General features: G+C 41.6%; 1 protein-coding gene across 1 annotated transcript in view; it reads left to right on the top strand.

Annotated features, from left to right (window-relative positions):
• The first annotated feature begins 1,944 nt into the window (after window positions 1-1,944).
• The window catches only part of LOC120053839 (negative elongation factor B-like), a 28,029-nt gene continuing 8,487 nt past the window's right edge, over window positions 1,945-21,486 (top strand). Inside the window, exons 1-9 of the mRNA XM_039001105.1 lie at window positions 1,945-2,243; window positions 17,835-17,995; window positions 18,102-18,201; window positions 18,641-18,871; window positions 19,362-19,547; window positions 19,681-19,793; window positions 19,901-20,003; window positions 20,126-20,221; window positions 20,921-21,063. Of these exons, the coding sequence (XP_038857033.1) occupies window positions 2,142-2,243; window positions 17,835-17,995; window positions 18,102-18,201; window positions 18,641-18,871; window positions 19,362-19,547; window positions 19,681-19,793; window positions 19,901-20,003; window positions 20,126-20,221; window positions 20,921-21,063 (1,235 nt within the window). The 5' untranslated portion in view covers window positions 1,945-2,141. The remainder of the gene's footprint in view (window positions 2,244-17,834; window positions 17,996-18,101; window positions 18,202-18,640; window positions 18,872-19,361; window positions 19,548-19,680; window positions 19,794-19,900; window positions 20,004-20,125; window positions 20,222-20,920; window positions 21,064-21,486) is intronic.

The raw sequence follows: 21,486 nt of genomic DNA, 5'->3' as shown, positions 1-21,486 counted from the left end.
ACATTGAGGTGAGTGACTCATAAAACTAGGAAGTCAAACTGAATATATTGACTTTTGCTAGGGGGCCACACAGCTACTATGTCTCACCCACACAACATGATGCTGCCACCCCCGTGCTTCACAGTTGGGATGGTGTTCTTTGGCTTGCAAGCGTCCCCCTTTTTCCTCCAAACATAACGATGGTCATTATGGCCAAACAGTTTTATTTTTGTTTCATCGGAACATAGGACATTGCTGAGCGGAATTTCAGGTAATGTCGATATAGGACTCGTTTTACTGTGGATATAGATACTTTTGTACCTGTTTCCTCCAGCATTTTCACAAGGTCCTTTGCTGTTGTTCTGGGATTGATTTGCACTTTTCGCACCAACGTACATTCATCTCTAGGAGACAGAATGCGTCTAGTCATTGACTACAGCTCAGCATTCAACACCATAGTGCCCTCAAAGCTCATCACTAAGCTGAGGACCCTGGGACTAAACACCTCCCTCTGCAACTGGATCCTAGACTTCCTGACGGGCCGCCCCAAGGTGGTAAGGGTAGGTAACAACACATCCGCCACATTGATCCTCAACACGGGTCCCCTCAGGGGTGTGTGCTCAGTCCCCTCCTGTACTCCCTGTTCACTCATGCCTGCACGGCCAGGCACGACTCCAACACCATCATTAAGTTTGTCGATGACACAACAGTGGTAGGCCTGATCACCGACAACAATTAGACAGCCTATAGGTAGGAGGTCAGAGACCTGGCCGTGTGGTGCAAGACCAACAACCTCTCCCTCAACGTGATCAAGACAAAGGAGATGATTGTGGACTACAGGAAAAGGAGGACCGAGCATCCCCCCATTCTCATTGACGGTGCTGTAGTGGAGCAGGTTGAGAGCTTCAAGTTCCTTGGTCGTCCACATCACCAACAAATTAACATGGTCCAAGCACACCAAGACAGTCGTGAAGAGGGCACGACAAAACCTATTCCCCTTCAGGAGACTGAAAATATTTGGCATGGGTCCTCAGATCCTCAAAAGGTTTTACAGCTGCACCATCGAGAGCATCCTGACGGGTTGCATCACTGCCTAGTATGGCAACTGCTCGGCCTCCGACCGCAAGGCACTACAGAGGGTAGTGCGTGCGGCCCAGTACATCAACGGGCCAACCTTCCTGCCATCCAGGACCTCTATACCAGGCGGTGTCAGAGGAAAGGCCCTAAAAATTGTCATAGACTCCAGCCACCCTAGTCATAGACTGTTCTCTCTACTACCGCACGGCAAGCGGTAGAGCGCCAAGTCTAGGTCCAAGAGGCTTCTAAACAGCTTCTACCCCCAAGCCATAAGACTATTTGTATAGCCCCCCCCCCTTCTATGCTTCTGCTACTTTCATTATCTATGCATAGTCACTTTAATGACTCCACCTACATTTACATATTACCTCAATTACCTCGACACCGGTACCCATTGTATATAGCACCGCTATTGTTATTTACTGCTGCTCTTTAATTAGTTATTCTTATCTCTTACTTTTTTTTGTGCATTTTCTTAAAATGCATTGTTGGATTAAGGGCTTGTATAAGTCAGCATTTCACTGTTGTATTCGGCGCATGTGAGAAATACAATTTGATATATAACATGAAAACAGCCAAGCCAACTCTGCTTGGGCGAGTAACATGGTCAGTGAGGTGTTCTCTTGTTTGTCTGGAAGTAGCTAGCTAGCAAGCTAGCCAACTTTAGCCAGTGAGCTTGGGTGTTTGATTGCCGTTGTGAGGTCAGAACTCTCGGATCAACCCTTCTCCTCCGTCAGAGCGTCCAGTGTGCGCTCTAAACTGATCATTTAACAGCGATCTGAATTTACAAACGACCCAGAGCGGCGCACTCTGACACACTGGAGACAATTTACGAATGCACCCTAAGTAGACCAGACCCAGCTTCTATGGCGTCTATGGGATACACGCTCAGTTATGCAGACCGGAACGGACTTTTTTGGGGGGTAAACTGCCACAGTTGAACTATCTTTATTTATTCATAAGCTTTGGTTTGCCAAGAAGAACCAAAGTTGGGAACTTGTAGTCATTCATTCATGAACGTATTGTATTATTTAGCCCTGTGTTTATTTGATTAATATAGCTAATTCTATTGTACACACAAGAAAATGTTTGCGGGCCTGCCTGAGCTTGGGATATCTAATGGCGAGGATCTAAAAGAAACACTGACCAACTGCACAGAGCCTCTGAAAGCCATTGACCAGTTTCAGGTAAGCTGACCTGACGTTAGCTAGCTAACACTAGTTATCAAGCTAACAGCTAGATAAACCAGGACTAAAAGCATGTTGATACTAGCGTATCGACAGTACAGTGGTTTAAACTATGTATTGTGCTCATTGGTTACTATAAATATCAGTTAAGTTAGTGGTTAGTCAACGTAGGTCATTCAAATAACGTTTGCTAGTCAGTTAATGTTAGCTAACAATGACACAGGGCATCGTTCGGCAGCGCTTCCATGGTCGCCCTGAATTAATCGTTCAATAAATCACCACATTTGGGGAAATTCATTTGGAAATGGCTTCAGTAAACGTAGGTAACTTAATTACCAAAGTAAAGACGCTGCTAGAGTTATTTAGAACATTTCTCTCTATTCGCGCCTTCTAATTCCTCCAAAATATGAGTGCGCATGCGCGTGGACCAGAGCCGCAAGTCGGTTAAGGACAAATTCTTATTTACAATTACGACCAACCCCGGTATGAAGTCAAAGTGCTCTAAAGTCGTGTATTTCAAATGGAAAACGTTTTGCAACGAAAACCAGTGGTGTATTCATTACACCCGATTCTGTTTCGTCTGTTAACAGAAGCGTTTAATCCTAACGCTGTTGAGTTCCGGGGTGTATTCATTACGGAAACGTTTACAATTTAAAAGCCAAACGGAGTTTCAATTGGACAAATTTAGTTAGGTTTCCTCCCCGTTCCACTTGCTTCTGTTTAAGACACGTTTTGCAACAGCGTCTGGAAGAAAGAACGATGCAGACTTCTCCACTTTAGAGCAGGAAAGAATCGATAATTGAGATGTGCAATTTGTGCGGAGCACTTCGCAGATTACTCAGATTGGAATTGCAACACGTGGAATCCATACAATTTAAAAAGAACCACTACTTCCGTTTAATAACACAACAGCTTTTATATGATGTTGAAGAGCATTTGGAGTAAACTGTTTCTGTTGCAAAACGTTTAGCAACAGAATTTGCGTAAGGAATGCACCCCAGGAGAGTCCATCACAACGTTTTGCAATGGAATCCGACCCTGGGGTGTATTTATTAGTCAGTCAGTTATTTTTATGCGCTCTAGAGAACAACATATACGGAGTCCGCCAAACATTAAGAACACCTTCCTAAATTTTCCTTCAACCTGTCTCATCCCCTTCATTTATACTGACTGAAGTGGATTTAACATCAATAAGGTGACATCAATAAGGGATCATAGCTTTCACAAGGATTCACCTGGTCAGTCTATGTCATGGAAAGGTTTCCTTAATGTTTTGTACACTCAGTGAATACTAAGTTTTACCTGCATTCAATACTAATTTCAGATAAATTGTTTCTGTAATACAATGAATACAGACTGTAGTTCAGAGAGCCTGGTCAACCGTGGGGTACATTTCAAAGATAAGAAAGATCTTACCTAAGAAGTAATCACATTCTAATATTTTAGCTAGGCAAGAAAGTTTAGAAAAAGGGTGATTCATTATTTAGGTTACAAGGGTCACCCTTTGTGAAGGGCAGCCTTCCAAACCTTGGGGATAGTACCAGTATAATCATCAGGTTAAAAATATGGGTTAATGATTCAGCAATCAGAGTTGCCGCAAAAATGGATCAAGCATATAAGTGGATGCAAGGCATCTAGCACATCACAGATAATAAATTGTTGAAATGAAAACAAAGATTCACTGGAAGTTGATGTGTTAACCATCGAGTCAGCTAGAGGCTGGCAGAGGGAAGAACGGTTGATTGACTGACCCTCTGCCAGACTGACCAGGGTCAATTAAACCACCGTTTCTCTCCAATAGAAAGCCTGCCGAGATAAAATGATGATTAAAAGCTTTGCTTATCCCATTGTTTCTGAGTTATGATGCCAGAATCAGACAGAACTTGCTTAGGCAGGCGAGAAGAGGAATTTATACGCTTCAATGCATTTACTGTTTGTGGCACACAGCATTGCGGTACCATGTACCGATAGCAGCAGTTTAGCCAAAAAGTGTTATACTAGCTGTCTAGTCGGTTTCATAAATTTGCAATAAGCATAAAACAAAATTATTTAAGGAATTGGCAACTCGTTCTCATTCTGAGAAATAAGGTAGGCCGCTTGATTTCAACATCTGAACAAAGTGGACAGGTTAGCATGCTGTTCAAATAGTTGGAGACGGATGGAAAGAAGGGCGTGTTCATAACAATTAAACTGTTCTGCCTTGTTAGCTAGCAAATAGATCCAAGTTGGCTAAAGTCGAAATATGAAGATCCCTATGAAGATTAGCTGGTTACTCACTAGCACGTGGGCTTGTGCTTGAGAGATTGTTTTTAAGACCTGTGTTAATTTTCTATTATGCCCGCTACAAGAGGTGAATGTGCATTATGCGTAGTTCTGGTAAAATATCTAACAAAAAGGGCATTTTCATAGACCAACTTGAAAGCCAGATCAGTTATTATTGAAAAAAAAGCAGGTTAAACTATTTTGACAAAATTATTAATAGGTCTTGTGATTGTGGAAGGCTTATATTTAATTCCTATATTGTAATTATTTCGCTACTATGGCCTATTTATTTCCTTACCTCCCTTATCCTACCTCATTTGCACACACTGAATATAGACTTTTCTATGGTATTCCATGTGTAACTCTGTTGTTATTTGTGTCACACTGCTTTGCTGTATCTTGGCCAGGTTGCAGTTGTAAATGAGAACTTGTTCTCAACTAGCCTACCTGGTTAAATAAAGGTGACATTTTTTTTTTTTTTAGCCTAGGTATAATTTCACAAGCCCTTAATTCATTAGATTATTGCTGACTGTTTGAAATGCAGTGTATTTGACTTTATTTGTACAACTAAGCATATTTAGAGAGAACATATTTAGAGAGAACATATTTTTTTTTAAACAGAGATTGAAAAAAATCAAGATTTTTTATTCAACTAGGCTTGGGCGGTATCCAGATTTTCAAAATGTCCTTCTCTCATCTCAGGATTTATGGTATTACCCGGCATAGTACAGAATGTAAATTAGCTAAAATGAACGGAAACTAATTGAAAAGACAGGGAAATCCAGCACATAAAGTTATAGAGGCATTTCATTTTTACTAAGTGTGGACTTTTATAAGCGAAAGTGAACATCAGAAATTGTGCAAATGAACAAAGTTGTGAAGCATGCTTTTCTGAAGGAAGAGCAGCATGTATATATGGAGCAGAGGGCAGAAAAATGAATAAAAAATGTAACTGATAGGAAGCACAGGGAAAAAATGTCAACTCTACAGATGACTCATCCAGAGCACTTTGACTTCTGGTTATAAGCCATTATACGATATTACGTGAATGGCTCAACTGTTCCAGGGGAACAGCTTCATAATGTGACAGGTGAAATGAACAATGCAATCTGCTTTATGTCCTAAAGTATTGCACATGTTGACTGCAGGTATAAACTTAGAAAGTAGATATATAAATATTCAAATGTATTGAAAAACTTAAAATAAATAGTTTTGATGGTTTTGGAAAACCATCCTGTGGCTTTTTCTAAATACCCCTGTATATACGGTTTACCGCCCAAGCCTAGATTGAACCACTTTGCCTGTAGTTAGCAGCAGAGTTGGAGTAACTAATTACATGTAATCAGTATATGTGGTGGGCCGACGCCAAAAACAGTGAAGTTGATCGATCTACGTGGAGGGAGGAGCTAATTTCTTTTGTATATAACAATTAAATATTCTTATGATGATTACTGTAAAATTTGTTGCCAGCTAAAAAAAAAATCTAATTTTCACAGAAAAAGTACATTTCAACACTGTCTGCTCAGGCAAATTAGCTAACTGCTAAACTTGGAACCAATCAGAACAACCGTACATACCCCTCGTGATTATGGCAGCCAATAGCCTGCTTCTATCTACGACGTAAACAACGCCTATGATCTGCTGTGTGTCTTTAAGATCCGACCCTTTAAAAAAAATATTTTTGCCTGAAATGACATACCCAAATCTTACTGCCTGTAGCTCAGGACCCGAAGCAAGGATATGCATGTTCTTGATACCATTTGAAATGAAACACTTTGAAGTTTGTGGAAATGTGAAATTAATGTAGGAGACTATAACACATTAGATCAGGTAAAAATATTATTTTTTTTTACAATTTTTTAAATTCAAGAGATTAATTCCAGCCCAGGCACAATTTCGTATTTGGCCACCAGATGGCAGCAGTGTATGTGCAAGGTTTTAGACTGATCCAATGAATCATTGTATATCTGTTCAAAATGTTGTATCAAGACTGCCCAAATGTGCCTAATTGGTTTATTAATACATTTTCAAGTTCATAATTGTGCGCACTCCTCAAACAATAGCATGGTATTTTTTCACTGTAAAGCTACTGTGAATTGGACTGTGCAGTTAGATTAACAAGAATTGAATCTTTCTGCCCATATCAGATATGTCTTATGCCCTGGATTTTTTTTGCTACTTACAACCTCATGCTAATCGCATTAGCCTACTTTAGCTCAACCGTCCCGCGGGGGGGACACCGATCCCAGGGAGGTTTTAAGAGGAATTATAAACTGGGTGGTTTGAGGCCTGAATGCTGATAAAATCGTATCAAATTCTATTTGTCACATCCGCCGAATACAACTGGTGTAGACCTTACTGTGAAATGCTGACTTACAAGCCCTTAAAGCCCTTAACACTTTTTTTTTTACTGCATTGTTGGTTAAGTAAAAAATAGATATATACATGGGCTACCGGTACAGAGTCAATGTGTGGGGGCACCGGTTAGTCAATGTAATTTATGTAATATGTACATGTAGGTGGAGTTAAACTGACTATGCGTAGATAATAAACAGAAAATAGCAGCAGTGTAAAATATGGGGGGTGGGGATGCAAATAGTCTGGGTAGCCATTTGATTAGCTGTTCAGGAGTCTTATGGCTTGGGGTAGAAGCTGTTGAGAAGCCTTTTGGACCTAGACATGGTGCTCCGGTACCGCTTGCCGTGCGGTAGCAGAGAGAACAGTATATGACTAGGGTGGCTAGAGTCTCTGAGAATTTTTAGGGCCTTCCTCTGACACCGCCTGGTATAGAGGTCCTGGATGGCAGGAAGCTTGGCCCGGTGATGTACTGGGCTGTACGCACTACCCTCTATAGTGCCTTGCGGTCGGAGGCCGAGCAGTTGCCATACCAGGCAGTGATGCCAACCATCAGGATGCTCTCGATGGTGCAGCTGTAGAACGTTTTGAGGATCTGAGTACCCATGCCAAATCTTTTCAGTCTCCTGAGGGGGAATAGGTTTTGTCATGCCCTCTACACAACTGTCTTGGTGTGCTTGGACCATAATAGTTAGTTGGTGATGTGGACACCAAGGAACTTGAAGCTCTCAACCTGCTCCACCACAGCCCAGTCGATGAGAATGGGGGTGTGCTCAGTCCTCCTTTTCCTGTATTCCACAATCATCTCCTTTGTCTTGATCACGTTGAGGGAGAGGTTGTTGTCCTGGCACCGCACGGCCAGGTCTCTGACCTCCTCCCTATAGGCTGTCTCATCGTTGTCGGTGATCAGGCCTACCACTGTTGTCATCAGCAAACTTAATGATGGTGTTGGAGTCGTGCCTGACCATGCAGTCATTAGTGAACAGGGAGTACAGGAGGGGACTGAGCACGCGACCCTGAGGGGCCCCCATGTTGAGGATCAGGCTGTCAGGATGTGTTGTTACCTACCCTTACCACCTGGTGGCAGCCCGTTAGGAAGTCCAGGATCCAGTTGCAGAGGGAGGTGTTTAGTCCCAGGGTCCTTAGCTTAATGATGAGCTTTGAGGACACTACGCTGAGCTGTAGTCAATGAATAGCATTCTCACATAGGTGTTCCTTTTGTCCAGGTGGGAACGGGCAGTGTGGAGTAGAGGTCGACCGATTATGATTTTTCAACACCGATACTGATTATTGGAGGACCAAAATAAGCCGATACCGATTAATCGGCCGATTTATTTAAAAAAATATATATATAATAATTTGTAATAATGACAATTACAACAATACTGAATGAACACTTATTTTAACTTAAAATAATACATCAATAAAATAAATTTAGCCTCAAATAAATAATGAAACGTGTTCAATTTGGTTTAAATAATGCAAAAACAGAGTGGTGGAGAAGAAAGTAAAAGTGCAATATGTGCCATGTAAAAAAGCTAACGTTTAAGTTCCTTGCTCAGAACATATGAAAGCTGGTGGTTCCTTTTAACATGACTCTTCAATATTCCCAGGTAAGAAGTTTTAGGTTGTAGTTATTATAGGAATTATAGGACTCTTTCTCTCTATACCATTTGTATTTCATATACCTTTTGACTATTGGATGTTCTTATAGGCACTTTAGTATTGCCAGTGTAACAGTATAGCTTCCGTCCCTCTCCTCGCCCCTACCTGGGCTCGAACCAGGAACACATCGACAACAGCCACCCTCGAAGCATCGTTACCCATCGCTCCACAAAAGCCGCAGCCTTTGCAGAGCAAGGGGAACAACTACTCCAAGTCTCAGAGCGAGTGACGTCACCGATTGAAACGCTATTAGCGCGCACCCCGCTAACTAGCTAGCCATTTCACATCGGTTACACCAGCCTAATCTCGGGAGTTGATAGGCTTGAAGTCATAAACAGCTCAATGCTTGAAGCTTTGCGAAGAGCTGCTGGCAAAACGCACGAAAGTGCTGTTTGAATGAATGCTGCTGCTGCCTACCATCGCTCAGACTGCTGTATCAAATATCAAATCATAGACTTAATTATAACATAATAACACACAGAAATACGAGCCTTTGGTCATTAATATGGTCGAATCCGGAAACTATCATTTCGAAAACAAAACGTTTATTCTTTCAGTGAAATACGGAACCATTCAGTATTTTATCTAACGGGTGGCATCCATAAGTCTAAATATTCCTCGTTGGACTAGTTAACCGTAAGTTTGCAAGATTGAATCCCCGAGCTGACGAGGTAAAAATCTGTCGTTCTGCCCCTGAACAAGGCAGTTAACCCAGCGTTCCTAGGCCGTCATTGAAAATAAGAATGTGTTCTTAATTGACTTGCCTAGATAAATAAAGGTGTGGCCGATTAATCGGGGCCGATTTCAAGTTTTCATAACAATCGGATATCGGTATTTTTGGGCGCCGATTTGCCGATTTAAAAAAAATAAAAAAATATATATATATATATATATATATATTTTTTTTTTCACCTTTTATTTAATCTTTATTTAACTAGGCAAGTCAGGTAAGACATTCTGCCTCGTTCAGGGGCAGAACGACATATTTTTAACCTTGTCAGCTCGGGGGATCCAATCTTGCAACCTTACAGTTAACTAGTCCAATGCTCTACCACCTGATTACATTGCACACCACGAGGAGCCTGCCTGTTGGCGAATGCAGTAAGCTAAGGTAAGTTGCTAGCTAGCATTAAACTTATCTTATAAAAAACAATCAATCAATGACTGTCATTGCTCCAATGTGTACTTAACCATAAACATCAATGGCGTTCTTAAAATCAATACACAAGTATATATTTTTAAACCTGCATATTTAGCTAATAGAAATCCAGGTTAGCAGGCAATATTAACCAGGTGAAATTGTGTCATTTCTCTTGCGTTCATTGCATGCAGAGTCAGGGTATATGCAACATTTTGGGCCGCCTGGCTCTTTGCGAACTAATTTGCCAGAATTGTACGTAATTATGACAACATTGAAGGTTGTGCAATGTAACAGGAATATTTAGACTCATGGATGCCACCCGTTAGATAAAATACGGAACGGAATAAACGTTTTGTTTTCGAGGTGATAGTTTCCGGATTAGCCAAAGGTATATGGTTTAGAGAGAAATAGTCGACGCGTTATAATTCCTGTAATAACTTGCGGCTGAATTTGAAAGGGGTTCCTTCGTTATTTTACCGTTCATGTCTTCCATAGAGAATGTCTTGATCTACTTCAAATAAGGTCTGTGTTTCATGCAGGCTTAAACCGCCTCGACGTTTTGATACCCGTGTAAATCTCACTAGGATAAGGTAACGTTTGTCAACATATTTTCATAAATCCACTCTACAATTTTTTTATCTTCGCTTATATTTAGCCAATATTGATCAGAGTTAGTTTGTCCTATGGATATCTACACAGTTATAAAATTGGCACGGTGATGTAAGCCTACACGAAACACAGACCTTATTTTAAGTGAATCTAAAAATATCCTATGCAATAAATGAAGGAACCGCTCTTCAGATTTTGCTAGGTGTCATGGGAATTATGACTCACACTTTGGTTGTCAATTCTTACCATGCCCATTATTAAAATAGGATTTCCTGCATATAGAAATTAAGGTTTTTGTTTTCAACATTCATCACAGGTAACTTAAACTCTATTTTTATTCAAACAGTTGAGAGTATTTGTCTCCTAAGCAGACTCTTCAGTATCATTGTCACTTCAGAGCTGTGTGCGTGTGTGTGTATTTATGTATTATATTAAGTTAAAATAAGTGTTCATTCAGTATTGTTGCAATTGTCATTATTACAAAAATGTGTGTGTGTGTGTGTATGATATATATAAAAATATTTTTTTAAATAAACCGGCCGATTAATCGGTATCTGCTTTTTTTGTCCTGCAATAATCGGTATCGGCATTGAATAATCATAATCGGTCGACCTCTAATATATATATATATATATATATATAAATAATCGGCCAAATCGGTGTCCAAAAATACAGATTTCCGATTGTTATGAACTTGAAATCGGCCCTAATTAATCGGCCATTCCGATTAATCGGTCGACCTCTAGTGTGGAGTGCAATAGAGTTTGCATCATCTGTTGGGGCAGTATGTACATTGGAGTGGGTTTAGGGTTTCTGGGATAATGGTGTTGATGTCGGCCATGACCAGCCTTTCAAAGCGCTTCATGGGTGAGGACCTGAGTGCTACGGGTCGGTAGTCATTTAGGCAGCTTACCTTAGTGTTCTTGGGCACAGGGACTATGATGGTCTGCTTGAAACATGTTGGTATTACAGACTCAGACAGGGAGAGGTTGATCATTTCAGTGAAGACACTTGCCAGTTGGTCAGCGCATGCTCGCGGTACACGTTCTGGTAATCCATATGGCCCTGCGGCCTTGTGAATGTTTACCTGTTTTAAGGTTTTACTCACATCTGCTGCGGAGAGTGTGATCACACAGTTGTCCGGAACAGTTGATGCTCTCATGCATGCTTCAGTGTTGCTTGCACCGAAGTGAGCATAGAAGTTATTTAGCTCGTCTGGTAGGCTTGTGTCACTGGGCAGCTCACTGCTGTGCTTCCCTTTGTAGTCTGTAATAGTTTGCAAGCCCTGCCACATCCGACGAGCATCGGAGCCAGTGTAGTACGATTAGATCTTAGTCCTGTATTGATGCTTTGCCTGATTGATGATTCGTCGGAGGGCATAGCGGGATTTCTTAGAAGCTTCCGCGTTAGTCCCGCTCCTTGAAAGCGGCCGCTCTACCCTTTAGCTCAATGCGGATGTTGTGATTGCCTGAAATCTGTGGTATATCAGACCGTATACCACGGGTGTGACACAACTTTTATTTGTACTGCTGTAATTACGTTGGTAAACAGTTTATAATAGAAATAAGGCACCTGAGGTTTGGAGAGCAAGAGAAAAGAATCAGTGTTGCAAGCAGTAGTTTTTCCATGTTAACGCTAGTAACGTTAGCTAGCAGGTGTTGTAGTAGTGTGAAAATGGCGACTGCAGCAGCTGTTATCAACTTTAAGGGTAGATGTTTGCTAATTTGTTAGCATCACCCTTTTCAAGATTAACTTTCAAACTTTGTTTACAAATTATCATCATCTGGTTCGTGGCACTGTTTTTTGTTGCAGCTCACTTGCTGTTAGCTATCTCTTTGAAAAGAATGACTGAGAAACGTTGTTACATTTAAACTTTAAATCACTGGTTAGTGTGATGAAAGCTATAAAATATATTTGCAATGGGAAGAAATAGCTGGTTTGTTAATTTCACTTTGCACATGAAATGGTTGTGCTTTCGTATTGGTATGATTTCATGGGGCCTGCTGTCTGTGACTGCTGTCTCCTGTCTATCAGTAGTGTCTGTGTTTGACCAAAATTGTCTCTCCTTCAGAGCCATGGAGTGCAAAGGTATTACGGTTGCTGTCCTTTCAGCACCATGAGCCTGTCACCTTTGATGTGACACTGTTGTTGTCACTATTGGTTATAGTGTGTTGGCTACCATAAGTTGGTAAACAGTGCATTATTTTATGCTGTGTGTCATGTATCCATGCCGTTTCTGTCTCTGTGTGTGCAACAGCCTGAAGCGCAGCCAGGCCTGTTTTGATTCATTCTTCATAATGTCATCAAAAAGTATTGCTCCTCCTTCACTAGAACAACAATGGTCCTACTAAAGAAGATATGTCAGGCGCATTAATGATGCTATGTTTTCTGTTATTTCCAAAGGTTTTGTTTGATACAACGTATAGGTCTTGATCATATGAAGAGGTAACTCCGTTGACCATTTAGCCAATTTATTGAAAGCTAGCCAATGTTACAGTTGACTAGCCTAGCCAGCTAATATTGTCAATGTACCTGCTCAGGAAGCTAGTGCTTCATTAGCTATCTCTGTCAGTGAATTCAATTTAATTTCAATGTTTTGGCATGATTGTCTCATTTCATGTAACTAAACTCAGCAAAAAAATAAACGTCCCTTTTTCAGGACCCTGTCTTTCAAAGATAATTCGTAAAAATCCAAATAACTTCACAGATCTTCATTGTAAAGGGTTTAAATACTGTTTCCCATGCTTGTTCAATGAACCATAAACAATTATTGAACATGCACCTGTGGAACGGACGTTAAGACACTAATAGCTTAGACGGTAGGCAATTAAGGTCACAGTTATGAAAACTTAGGACACTAAAGAGGCCTTTCTACTGACGAACAGAAAGATGCCCAGGGTCCCTGCTCATCTGTGTGAATGTGCCTTAGGCATGCTGCAAGGAGGCATAAGGACTGCAGATGTGGCCAGTGAGACGCCTACTGTGAGATGCCTAAGACAGCGCTACAGGACAGACAGCTGATCGGCCTCGCAGTGGCAGACCACGTGTAACAACACCTGCACAGGATCGGTACATCCGAACATCACACCTGCGGGACTGGTACAGGATGGCAACAACAACTGCCCGAGTTACACCAGGAACGCACAATCCCTCCATCAGTGCTCAGACTGTCTGCAATAGGCTGAGAGAGGCTGGACTGAGGGCTTGTAGGCCTGTTGTAAGGCAGGTCCTTACCAGACATCACCGGCAACGATGTCGTCTATGTGCACAAACCCACCGTCGCTGGACCAGACAGGACTGGCAAAAAGTGCTCTTCACTGACGAGTCGCAGTTTTGTCTCACCAGGGGTGATGGTCGGATTCACGTTTATCGTCGAATGAATGAGCTTTACACCAAGGCCTGTACTCTGGAGCGGGATCGATTTGAAGGTGGAAGGTCCGTCATGGTCTGGGGCGGTGTGTCACAGCATCATCAGACTGAGCTTGTTGTCATTGCCTGCAATCTCAACGCTGTGCGTTACAGGGAAGACATCCTCCTCCCTCATGTGGTACCCTTCCTGCAGGCCCATCCTGACATGACCCTCCAGCATGACAATGCCACCAGCCATACTGCTCTTCTGTGCGTGATTTCCTGCAAAACAGGAATGTCAGTGTTCTGCCATGGCCAGCAAAGAGCCCAGATCTAAATCCCATTGAGCACGTCTGGGAACTGTTGGATTGGAGGGTGAGGGCTAGGGCCATTCCCCCCAGAAATGTCTGGGAACTTGCAGGTGCATTGGTGGAAGAGTGGGGTAACATCTCACAGCAAGAACAGGCAAATCAGGTGCAGTCCATGAGGAGGAGATGCACTGCAGTACTTAATGCAGCTGGTGGCCACACCAGATACTGACTGTTACTTTTGATTTTGACCCCCCTTTTGTTCAGGGACACATTATTCCATTTCTGTTAGTCATATGTCTGTGGAACTTGTTCAGTTTATGTCTCAGTTGTTGAATCTTGTTATGTTAATACAAATATTTACACGTTAAGTTTGCTGAAAATAAACGCAGTTGACATTGAGGAAGTTCATTTTTTTTGCTGAGTTTAGCTGCAGGCTTAAAGAAACATTCAATCATATAATTTGCATAGAAACCCAGATAAAAGCATGTCGATGGAAAGATGCGTGTGTCATGTATGCTTGAATGAAGGTTTAAAAACGACAGCTGCATATGCATATTAACCAATACATATGGCATAGCCTACACATATGGCATACCTTGAAATACAATCCTCTCTAAAAACAGCTGTACAATGTGCCCTGCAATAATCTAACCAGAGTTTGATTTCTAACTAGATCAGTTGTCAAATAGCAGCTGCCCAATCCCATGGTGGTTATGCATAATGTTGGATGCATTAGAATATAAGATATGGAGAATGATAAAGGGCCGGTAGGATTATAGAAAAAGCAGTTGGTTAATTGTTTGAGTTCCAAATACTAAATGTTCAGTGAATGTGAGTATATTTAAGTGGTTAGTAACTTTGGCACCATAAACTTTTAGAAGGTTGTTAACAATTATTGTTAACAGTTATGTATTATTCTAGTAACTATGACTGGGTGTGAGGCATGTTTCCATAATGTACATTTCATGCATATGCATTCGAACACAATCCCCAATAGTGTTTTACCATTTATTGAGTACAGAGACAAATAGCAAAGGTGTCTCAGGCAGTATTTGAATTATCTAAATATAGTGTAACCTACCATACTTTGGAAACTACTCAGACCCCTTGACTTTTTCCATATTCTTTACAGCCTTTGTGGAAATGGATTTAAAATAAAATCCTCAGCAATCTATACACTACCCCATAATGACAAAGCAAAAACAGTATTTTTGAAATGTTTAGACCATTTGCTATGAGAGTTGAATTTGAGCTCAGGTGCATCCTGTTTCCATTGATCATCCTTGAGATGTTTCTACAATTTGATTGGAGTCCACCTGTGGTAAATTCAATTGATTGAACATGATTTGGAAAGGCATACATCTATCTATATAAGGTCCTACAGTTGACAGTGCATGTCAGAGCAAAAACCAAGCCATGAGGTCGAAGGAATTGTCTGTAGAGTTCCGAGAAGGGATTGTGTCAAAGCACAGATCTGGGGAAGGGTACCAAAACATTTCTGCAGCTTTGAAGGTCCCCAAGAACACAGTGGCCTCTGTCATTATTAAATGGAAGAAGTTTGGAACCACCAAGACTCTTGCTAGACCTGGACACCCGGTCAAACTGAGGGTGACCAAGAAAACAATGGTCACTGACAGAGCTCCAGAGTTCCTCTGTGGAGATTGGAGAACCTTCCAGAAGGACAACCATCTCTGCAGGACTCCACCAATAAGGCCTTTATGGTAGAGTGGCCACTCCACAGTAAAAGGCACATGACATCCCGCTTGGAGTTTGTCAAAAGACACCTAAATACTCTGACCATGAGAAACAAGATGCCATGATGGAACTCTTTGCCCTGAAGGCCAAGCGTCACGTCTGGAGGAAACCTGGCACCATCCCTATGGTGGTGGCAGCATCATGCTGTGAGGATGTCTTTCAGCGGCAGGGACTGGGAGACTAGTCAGGATCAAAGCAAAGATGAACGGAGCGAAGTATAGAGATCCTTGATGAAAACCTGCTCCAGAGCGCTCAGGACCTCAAACTGAGGTGAAGGTTCACCTTCCAACAGGACAACGATCCTACGCATACAGCCAAGACAATGCAGTAATGGCTTCGGGTCAAGTCTCTGAATGTCCTTGAGTGGCCCAACGAGAGCCTGGACATGAACCCGATCTTACATTTCTGGGAGACCTGACAATAGCTGTGCAGCAACGCTCCCCATCCAACCTGACAGAGCTTGAGAGGATCTGCAGAGAAGAATGTGAGAAACTACCCAAATACAGGTGTGCCAAGCTTGTAGCGTCATACCCAAGAAGACTCAAGGTTGTAATCGATGCCAATGGTGCTTCAACAAAGTACTGAGTAAAGGGTCTTAATACTTATATTTTTGCTTTGTCATTATGGGGTATTGTGTGTAGATTGATGAGGAAAAAATACAATTAATCAATTTTAGAATAAGGCTGTAACGTAACAAAATGTGGGTAAAGTCAAGGGGTCTGAATAATTTCCAAATGCACTGTATATGTCACGTGCTGTGGCGGGCACAATCTTACAATGTTACAGTCCAGAAATGAGAGCTTTACCATCTATGCCAAAAGCCCGGGCCTTTGATGGAGACTGTAGAACTGTCATCAACGCATGCTTCAGGATTCTCCCTTCTATCAAGGATAATTTGTGTGCTCAGGCCACATATGAGTAAAATAAATGGTCACGACAAAGGAATGTAGTTTGTGAGCTAGAAAATGAACATCCTAGCAGTCTGAGGCAGGTTGCTCTCCAATCATCTTACTCTAGCTATCGACAGGAATAATGTGGCATTTCTTATTTGTCATTATGAATGAAATTAGTGGGCCCTGCCTTGATGACTGTATTCGCTTTACACTACTTGCCGTATAGATTCATTTTTTTGTCTTAAATGATTACTTGGATTAAATTGATAGCTAAAACCCTCCTTGTCCTGGAATGACATGCTAGCTAGTGATTAAAGCTATCTGCTCCTGCTAACTAGCAAGCTAGCTACATTACTAAGGTTAATGCATTTTAAGTTGGGAATCATTTTACAGCTAAATAGTTAGATTACAAATAAATAAAGACTCTCTCTCGAGCTGTTACCAGCTGTGTTTAGTACCTTAGATACAGAGAATGTGATTGGCAGATTTGATCAGCAGAGATGGTATCTGGATAGTGAACAAGTTTTGATTGGTTTACAGTTTAGTAGTCGGCGGCATTTGGCTGTCCAGCTAGTGAACGTGAAAGTAAGAATTTAGAAAAAATGTGCAAGAATTGACATTGCCAACAAATGGAAATGTATTAAGAAGGAATATATACACTATGTAAAAACCAGCTCCTCTCTCGACATAGATTGATCATCTCGAAACTAAAGCAAATGGCTTGCTACAGCTCACCATCTAGTACATGTAATCTGATTACACATTTTTAAAAACTGTAATAATTTATGTTACCAGCTAAATTATTGTAATCATTACTTCTTGTATTACTTTTAAATCCAGGAAGGATGTTTGAAAAAAATACCTGAATTGTTTTTCAATTCAGCATGAAAAAAGGCACATGTTTTTTAAGTTTGTTCCATTTGAGCAAGTCCGAGACCACTATGTAGACTCATGGATCCTTTTGTCTTTTTCTAATGCCTCTTAAGGGAAAGGTAATCTGAAAGTAATTAGATTGGTATGGAGTTTGGGTAATCCAAAAAATTCTGTTATTACAATTCTAGACAGGTGAATAGTAACTGTAACAGATTACATTTAGAAAGTAACCCACCCAACCCTGATAAGCAGGCTCCATGAGTAATATTAGATTACACAGTTATCCCTGCAATGATTATCAAATGAGTAACACCACCATGTCAGTGCATTGATTATTATCTCACCTTCATCGGTCTGTCTGGGCTGTGTTGTTTTGCAGACAGAAAATGGCATTTTGTTACCAACTCTTCAGTCAGCTCTTCCCTTCCTGGACCTTCACGGAACTCCTCGGTTGGAGTTTCACCAGTCTGTCTTTGACGAGCTTCGTGACAAGTTGATGGAGCGAGTCCGTACTATCGCGGAGGGCAAGGATGAGGACCGGTGCGACATCTTTGCTAGTAAACAGCAGGTCTTCATAGAGAAATCATCAACCATTGTACATGTATTTTAGACATTGAGTTTCTGGGTATTCCTGCTCCCTCTACAGTTATGGTAAACTTAAAGAGCTGCTGGAGAAGAGCTTTCCGCTGGTGAAGATGCCTTCCATTCAGCCAGTGGTCATGCAGGTGCTGAAGCATCTTCCAAAGGCAAGTCTCGGTTTTCCCACCTTCAAATACAATCTGCATTAGGGGAAACAGCTCCACTGTTCGCCCCAGCTCCTTTGTTATAGTTTTGTTGTTGGAATAGAGGAGAGGAGCCTCCGGCAGCATGGTAAAAACAGGTACGTACTCTGCTGTTCAATCTCCTGTGCAATGATGTCTGAGGCGGGGGGAAAAAACAGTGTTTGTTGTTTGCAGTAACTTCTTTGTTTTAATATCCCAAACGGATGTGGCAGTTTCACCAATTTTAATGATTCTAGCTTTAAGTGAATGCACTTCTTTTTCAATTTATAGTTCTTTGCAAATCGCATTAGCCATAAGACGTGACTTGTTTTCCATGATTCTTTCTCCAAAGTACCTTGATCTCTACCACAGCTCAGTGTTTGAAATGTATGTTCTGATTGAGTGTTTATTTTCCTATGAACAGGTACCAGAGAAAAAGCTGAAGCTTGTGATGGCTGATAAGGAACTGTATAAGGTCTGTGCTGTTGAGGTGAAGAGGCAGATCTGGCAGGAAAACCAGGCTCTCTTCGGAGATGAGGTCTCGCCCCTGCTCAAGCAGTATATCGTGGCAAAGGAGGCAGCACTTTTCAGCAGCGATCTCTCTATTCTGCACAACTTCTTCAGCCCCTCCCCCAAAGCAAGACGCCAAGGAGAGGTGAGCCACCCCAGTACATCTGGACCTTTTCATTACTTTTTCACTCCCAATAGATATTATATTGAACAATATGTGAACAATATTCTGTTCACATTCCAATAAGCATTTGTTATGATTAGGGCCATGAACCCATTATAACAAGTAGGGCTGTGACGATACCAGTATCACACTATTCTTTTTATGGCAAAAATGATAACACAAGGCAGACCAAAATCTTTGGTTCTTTAAAAACCTGCTGTACGTAAAATATTGCATGCTATAGCTTGGAAAATAAATATGACTCTGGATGACAGCATAACTGTTTGTTTAAGATTGTTTTCCTAAAGAAGTTAAATGTGCTTATTGTTTTGTTTCCTTGCCACCATACTAACAAGTATCATCCCGGCCCTAATAACAAGAGTCCATAGTTTTTTACCCAGTCAACCATTTGTTAGTCTGTAAATTCAAGAGAGAGTTGGGTGTGCTTGAGACTAACCCTTTTTCTGTTTAGGTAGTCTTGAAACTGACCCAGATGATTGGAAAGAATGTGAAACTATATGACATGGTGCTCCAGTTTCTGCGAACACTTTTCCTGCGTACTCGTAATGTCCACTACTGCACCCTGCGTGCAGAGCTGCTCATGTCCCTCCATGACCTGGACATCAGTGAGATCTGCTCAGTAGACTCCTGCCACAAGGTATGCCCTAACTCATGTGTACAGCATGCCTTCTGTAGGCAAACAGGAATAGTATTGATTTCAAATATATGCAAATACGTTGCCGAATGTTCTGCATGCTTGTGCAGAGTGCTGTACGTCTATATCTTGGCAGTTCACCTGGTGCTTGGATGCCTGTATCCGTGAGAAGTTTGTGGATGCCAAGCGAGCCCGGGAGTTGCAAGGTTTTCTGGATGGAGTGAAGAAAGGACAGGAGGAAGTACTTGGGTGAGAGAAGAAGAATGGAGGAAATGTGATTGAACATGTCTTATTGCACCATTTTAGGATTAATAAAAAGATGTGACAAAAATGTTAAGGGTCTTCTTGCTTTCCAGGGACCTGTCCATGATACTGTGTGACCCATTTGCCAGTAACACCCTGGTTTTGAGTACGGTCCGAAACCTGCAAGAATTGCTAAGCCAGGATGCTCTACCCAGAGTAAGACATTCAATGTTGTCATTCGTGGCCTTATATGTTTTTGTGTCCATTTCCATATTCTGTCGATGCTATGTGGAGACCTATTGCCACTACTAAAGAGATGTTTCTGTGTAAATGAACAGGACAGTCCAGACCTGATGCTGTTACTCAGAATGCTGTCTCTTGGACAAGGTGCTTGGGATATGATTGACAGCCAGGTCTTTAAAGAGCCTCGATTGGTATGCAGTCACTTCTTTCCATGAGTATTATTTTATAATCACTTATTTTTGTTCAGTGAGTTTAGCTGTCTGTATTACATTACTTATGAGCTGCACAGCAACAATAGTTTGATGCGCAGAGCAGGAAAACAACCTCTTTACAATGAACTACAGCTAGGTCCTCCCGAGTGGTGCAGTGGTCTAAGGCAGTGCTAGCTGTGCCACTAGAGATTCGAGTCCAGGCTCTGTCGCAGCCGGGCCGCGACCGGGAGACCAATGGGGCGGCGCACAATTGGCCCAGCGTCGTCCTGGTTAGGGGAGGGTTTGGACGGCAGGGATGTCCTTGTCCCATCGCGAACTAGTGACTCCTGTGGCGGGCCGGGCGTAGTGCACGCTGACACGGTCGCCAGGTGTACGGTGTTTCCTCCGACACATTGGTGCGGCTGGCTTCCGGGTTAAATGGGTATTGTGTCAAGAAGCAGTGCGGCTTGGTTGGGTTGTGTTTCGGAGGACGCACGGCTCTCGACATTCACCTCTCCCAAGTCTGTACGGGAGTTGCCGCGATGAGACAACTGTAACTACCAATTGGATACCACAAAATTGGGGAGAAAAAGGGGTAAAACAAAATATATATAAAATAATACAATGAACTACAGCTAGATGGCGTAGATGTGACATAACCAGCCAGGGCAGAGACTTATTTGATTCTTTCCCTCTCAGGAACTGGAAGTTGTGACCCGTTTTCTCCCAGCCATGTTGTCTGTACTTGTGGACGACTACACCTTCACTGTAGAGCAGAAACTCCCTAGTGAGGAGAAGACCTCCCTCTCCTACCCCACAGCCCTGCCTGATAACTTCAACAAGTAATTACTGGGATGGGATGTCACACTGGGGAAGGGACATACTGTTACTCTGGTAGACTTGGCATGTCTGTAATTCAATTTTGTATATGTGTGTTGACATTAAGAACATTATCATGTAAAAAATGTAGAACAAGTAGTATTGATATTCTAAAATATACATTGAAATGATAAGTGTTATTTACAGTGTACATGAAACTGCTATATGTTTAATGAGGACAGACCTGGGTTCAAATACTATGTAGGGCATTTAAATTACTTTCAAAGATATTTGGAACTAAGTAAAGACAAGTAGTTCAATGTTGGAATGTATTAGGAAATGTACTTGGAAGGTTTTGGAAAATACTCAAATACACTGACTCAAATAAACTCCCATGCATTTAACTCAGGTATTTAAAAATAGTATTTGAAATAAGTATTTAAAAT

Source organism: Salvelinus namaycush, chromosome 1 (genome assembly GCF_016432855.1).
Source record: "Salvelinus namaycush isolate Seneca chromosome 1, SaNama_1.0, whole genome shotgun sequence".
Lineage (NCBI taxonomy): Eukaryota > Metazoa > Chordata > Actinopteri > Salmoniformes > Salmonidae > Salvelinus > Salvelinus namaycush.
This window is presented reverse-complemented; position numbering and strand designations above follow the sequence as displayed.